General features: G+C 39.5%; 1 protein-coding gene across 2 annotated transcripts in view; it reads left to right on the top strand.

Moving 5' to 3' along the window:
• The first annotated feature begins 761 nt into the window (after window positions 1–761).
• The window catches only part of ENGase (cytosolic endo-beta-N-acetylglucosaminidase), a 29,087-nt gene continuing 23,848 nt past the window's right edge, over window positions 762–6,000 (top strand). The window contains exons 1-4 of one of the 2 annotated variants that reach the window (XM_053787875.2): window positions 762–994; window positions 4,085–4,291; window positions 4,951–5,099; window positions 5,357–5,520. In XM_053787875.2, the coding sequence (XP_053643850.2) occupies window positions 846–994; window positions 4,085–4,291; window positions 4,951–5,099; window positions 5,357–5,520 (669 nt within the window). In that variant the 5' untranslated portion in view covers window positions 762–845. The remainder of the gene's footprint in view (window positions 995–4,084; window positions 4,292–4,950; window positions 5,100–5,356; window positions 5,521–6,000) is intronic. The other variant, XM_053787874.2, reaches the window with a different exon arrangement.

Here is a 6,000-nt window from a genome sequence, read left to right as displayed (position 1 = left end):
ATGGCAATGGGTCATTTGTATTAAAATTAGGTAAATCAATGTCATCATTGCTAAAGGGTAACTGTGCCAAAGTGCATTTGTTACACACAAAATGAATTCTGGCACCGTTGCTATAATTGTATACACATCCATCATGCACCCACCCCTTACATATTTTGCATAAGGTGCTTTTTCTGTTTTTCAAGCGTACTTTAGTACAGTGTGGTTCAGTGTGGATGTGGTTCAGTGCGGCACCAGATCTCCCTGGCACCTGAGAGATGTGGTTCAGTGCGGCACCAGATCTCCCTGGCACCTGAGAGATGTGGTTCAGTGCGGCACCAGATCTCCTTGGCACCTGAGAGATGTGGTTCAGTGCGGCACCAGATCTCCTTGGCATCTGAGAGATGTGGTTCAGTGCGGCACCAGATCTCCCTGGCACCCGAGAGATGTGGTTCAGTGTGGCACCAGGTCTCCCTGGCACCTGAGAGACATGGTTCAGTGCGGCACCAGGTCTCCCTGGCACCTGAGAGACATGGTTCAGTGCGGCACCAGGTCTCCCTGGCACCTGAGAGACATGGTTCAGTGCGGCACCAGGTCTCCCTGGCACCTGAGAGACATGGTTCAGTGCGGCACCAGGTCTCCCTGGCACCTGAGAGACATGGTTCAGTGCGGCACCAGGTCTCCCTGGCACCTGAGAGACATGGTTCAGTGCGGCACCAGGTCTCCCTGGCACCCGAGAGATGTGGTTCAGTGCGGCACCAGGTCTCCCTGGCACCTGAGAGACATGGTTCAGTGCGGCACCAGGTCTCCCTGGCACCTGAGAGACATGGTTCAGTGCGGCACCAGGTCTCCCTGGCACCCGAGAGATGTGGCACAGTGCGGCACTAAGTGTGGTGGCCCTAGAAACTAACAATACACCAGAGGGGAAGGAAAACCTCCAAGGTTTTACTTTGCATTTTTTTTTTTGTTTTTTTGAGGACTTCAGCGGCGGCATTGGTGGAGTACAAACGTGTAAGTAAGTTTATTCAGGTATACACAAATACAGTTACATAGAATTATCATACATAGCAGCATATGTGTAGAGAACCTGGGATAACCCAAAAAAGTCAGACCGAGTGACTTATTTCCATTGGGGTCCTTTTACCTTATTATTATAATATAAAGGTTATAATATTTTCTTATTATTCTATAATGAAGATAACATCTTATTATCATACTAAAAAGACTATCTACTACACGAGGGTCATTAAGACTATCTACAATACGAGGGTCATTACTAGGAATAAGGTAAAATTTACACGTATGTTAGCTAAAAAATAGAAAATCATTCCCCTCCCTTTCTGTAGCTACATTCATCAGACACCTTTTGGCACTCTTCTTGAACTGGTTCATGCTATGACTGGCTTTGACATGTGCGGATAGTCTGTTCCATTCCTTTATTGCTGTACAATAAAAGGTGTTTGAAGCCTGGCCACTGACTGTGGGTACTACAAAGTTGTGCTCTCTCCCCCTTGTACTATGATTGCTTTGGTTCCCAACCTTGACAAAATTGACAGCAAGATATTCTGGACACTGTTTGTGAGCAATTTTATAAACATGATTTAGCTTCAGTTGTTTTACTCTGTGTTCAACATTCAGCATATCCAACTGCTGTAATTCATCCTGGCCTACATGTTCTCTTGGTCCCAGCCCCAGGATGAATCTTACGATTTTGTTCTGGGTGATTTGCAGTCTATCTTTCAGTTTTTTTGTCAAGGCAGAGTACCATGAAGAGCAAGTGTAATCCATATAGCATTGTATAAGGGCTAGACATAGGGTCCTGCGAGCCTCAGTAGGTAGGCACTGTGCTTGTCTATACAGGAACTTCAGTCTGGCATTCGCTTTCTTTACTACACTGTTCCCTATCAATTCTCCTGACATGCATGGGTCAAAGGGGATTCCCAGATATTTTACTGATGAAACCAAAGTGATGGGCTCCCCATTACACTGGACATTAAAATTATTTACCCTTCTCAGTTTATGTTTCGTGCCAAAGAGAATGGCTTCAGTTTTCCCGAGGTGTAATGATAGTTTGTTGTCTACTAACCATTTGCTGCAGGACTCCAGTTCCAGTGTTAAAACATTAGCTATATCTTGTGGGTCTTTACCTGACACTAACAGGGCACTGTCATCTGCATACAGTAAGAGTTTGCACTTGACACTGATAGGCATGTCATTGACATAACATAAGAATAATAAGGGACCCAGAATACTACCTTGGGGAACTCCACATGTTATCGGCAGGGGTTCTGATGCCGTTTTGTTGATTTTGACAATTTGTCTCCGGTTGCTAAGGTAGGACTTAAACCAGTCTACAGAACCTATACCGATAGCTTGAAGTTTCGTACATAATATATTGTGGTTGACAGTATCGAAGGCCTTTTGCAGGTCTAAGGTTACCATACCTATGAGGTTCCCCTTTGACATTTCAGTTCTCAGGTTGAAGTACAAGTGAAGTGGAGTACAAACTTGCTGGAATACAGACATGCTGGCACATTGACTTCTTTGGGTTGTCCTAGGTAATTTACACGTTACTCTGTATGATAATTGTACTTATGTGTATCTGTAACTAAATAAACTTTAAGCCTGGGCTCCACCTGATCAAAATTGGAAATTTAATGTTTCTCGTTTCTCCCATTTCTTTTTCATTCTTGCCCTATTTTAGGCAGCATATTTTTTTCCCTGGTCTCGGTAGAGCTTTATAAAGCTCAATTTTGGTGGCCGTCACCCCAATAATATATATATAATAAGAATGTTTCAGTGAGGGGGTTCCATAGTAAATGCCATGCGGGTTTAGCGTTTTTTATAGCATGTTATAGATAGTAAGTAAGCATATGTGTAGAGAACCCAAGATAACCCAACAAAAAGTCAGTGACTTATTTCCATTGGGGTACTTTTAATACCTTATTATTATACTATAAAAGTGATAATATCTTATTATTTACTATAAAGGAGATATACTAGGAATAAAGTAAAAATGGGTTATTTATATTTACATGTGTGTTAGCTAAAAATAAATAAAAAAAATAATTCTCCCTTTCTGTCACTATATTCATTAGGTACATTTTGGTTCTCTTCTTGAACTGGTTCATGCTATGACTGGCTGTGACATGTACAGGCAGTCTGTTCCATTTTTTTATTACTGTACAATAAAAGGTGTTTAAATACAAAGTTGTGCTCTCTCCCCCTGGTGCTATGATTGCTTTGGTTCCTAACCTTGACAAAACTGACAGCAAGATATTCTGGACAGTGTGAGCAATTTTATAAACTTGATTTAACTTCAGTTATTTTACTCTGTCTTCAACATTCAGCATATCCAATTGTTGTAATTCATCCTGGCTTACATGTTCTCTTGGACCCAGGTCCAGGATGAGTCTTACCATTTTGTTCTGGGTGATTTGCAGTCTATCAGTTTTTTTGGTCAAGGCAGAGTACCATGAAGAGCAAGCATAGTCCATATGACATTGTATAAGGGCAAGACATAGGGTCCTGTGAGCCTCAGTAGGTAGACGCTGTGCTTTTCTTTAGAGGAACTTCAGTCTGGCAATCCATTAGAGACATATTGACTATCAAAGAAATGGCAAATTTGAATCCCCAGTGGAGATGCATTGATTCGATTCCTTATTGCAAATTATTCTTTGCTTTTTGTGTACGTGTATGAATGTGTATGTGTATGGTGGCCCAGGGCCTTGTGGCAAAAGGTCTCGCTTCAGACACTGAGGGTCTGGGTTCGATTCCCGGCGAGGGTAGAAACAATGGGCATGTTTCCTTACACCAGTTGTCTGTGTTCACCCATTAGTAATAATGGGTACCTGGGTGTTAGTTGACTGGTATGGGTTGCATCCTGGTACAGAATTGACCTAATTTGCCCGAAATGCTCTGCATAACAAGCTGCTTTCTATATAGTGGTATGTTATTGATGTCAGATAGGCCTGTATACCTTGTACATATGCTTGTAGAAATAAAGATATTATTTATATTATTATTTGTTATTATACATACATGTATAATAATGAATATATTATTTCTCACTAGTGTGGTTGTAATATTATATTATTATCCCCAGAGAAACAATGGCACCAACAGAGGAGCTTAGCTCTGGTGAAATTTATCCACTGAAGACTTGGGAAGAACTTCTGGAGTGGACAGGGCAAAATCTTCACAACGTGATTGTTAACACTAAGAAGCTTTGCTCTCGTGTTTCTCCTCATTCACCATCACATCCAAAAACCCTTGTTTGTCATGATATGAAAGGTGGATATTTAGAGGACAGGTATGTATGTAGGTTCATGTCATACTAAAATGATGTTCCATAGAAAAACTAAAATTTTGAAGGATATTTATTTTTCCATTATAATTGTCTTTAGTTTTAATCTCTGAAATGTTCATTCACAAACTTAAAATGTGCTGTACTGTATATAGTTTTCATTTATGTATGCAGTGGTAACTAATAGCTCATTGTAATGCATTCAGCTCACAAACAAAGGACTAAAGTTAAATCTCAGATGAAGTGGGGAATATAAGCATGTCTCCTTACACCTGCTGCCCCGTTCATTCTGTTCACAATTTACAGAGATATACTGCAATAAACATTGAAAATATAGGAGTTAAAAGTACAATTTACTCAGTTTATTTTGCCCTTAATTTAAAAGTCTGTTATAATGGGATCGGTCCATTATGTCAGGGGTTTATTGTACTCATATCAGAGACAGGTTTGTATGTGGATACAGTATATGGCTTTAAGCTGATGAATAGTGTTTTAAAAACATACCCAAGTAGAACTGTCTGTTTATATGATGCTTAACCCACTGAGGACTTTATCACATATGTGATATAGGCCTCTAGTAGTTGAAACCTTAAATATGAGATTTTTATACCACATGAGACAGGTATTACAGACTTAAGCCATTACTATGTTTTTTGGGGGTGTAGGTTGTTTAGCGGAAGCAAAAACAAAGACGCCTACAGGTTTTATCACTGGTCGGGAATTGATACATTTGTGTACTTCAGTCATCACTTTGTTACAATTCCACCACCTGGTTGGATTAACACAGCTCATCACCATGGAGTGAAAGTGCTTGGTAAGTTAAGCTACAAACTATATACTATATAAATACAAAATACTTACATCATATTGCTGTATTCAGTTGAATACCATGGAAGTTTTACTGTACTGTACTGTACTGGTTTTAATTTTAGATAAAATGGCAGGGAGGATTGAGAATATATTCAGTATCAAATACTGTACATTTATACTTTATTTATTAATTAAACCAATTTTGGCATTCATTCTGTCTGTAAGTAACATTTTCTACCTGACATTGCATTTGTATTTTAGGGACGCTTATCACAGAGTGGGATGAAGGAGCTAATATTTGTCAAAAAATGTTAGCAAATGAGGACTCAGTTGCAGCTTGTGTGTCTCAGTTGGTCAAGATTGCCAATTACCACAGTTTTGAAGGATGGCTTATCAATATTGAAAATAAAATAGATCCTGAGCAGGTAAATTATTTAATTATAACTTTCAGTAATCATTTCTGTTTTGGGTCACCTTGCCTCAGGAGATGGCCATTGTTAAAAAACAAATTCCATCAGAAGGAAAAACTCATATAAAACTTTAATACTGAATTTGTTAAAAAATGTTACTGTATATTGTATCCAGTTATATACGTATATGCTACTATTAGTTGAAATAATATACTAAGTATTTTGTATAATACGTATACAGTGGACCCCCGGCTTACGATATTATTTCATTCCAGAAGTATGTTCAGGTGCCAGTACTGAACGAATTTGTTCCCATAAGGAATATTGTGAATTAGATTAGTCCATTTCAGACCCCCAAACATACACGTACAAACGCACTTACATAAATACACTTACATAATTGGTCGCATTGGGAGCTGATCGTAAAGCGGGGGTCCACTGTACCACTAAAATTAGTACAGTGGACCCCCGGTTTACGATCAGCTCCCAATGCGA

This window comes from Cherax quadricarinatus, chromosome 47, assembly GCF_038502225.1.
Source record: "Cherax quadricarinatus isolate ZL_2023a chromosome 47, ASM3850222v1, whole genome shotgun sequence".
Lineage (NCBI taxonomy): Eukaryota > Metazoa > Arthropoda > Malacostraca > Decapoda > Parastacidae > Cherax > Cherax quadricarinatus.
The sequence above is the reverse complement of the archived record's forward strand: the minus strand, read 5'-3'. Positions and strand labels throughout refer to the sequence as shown.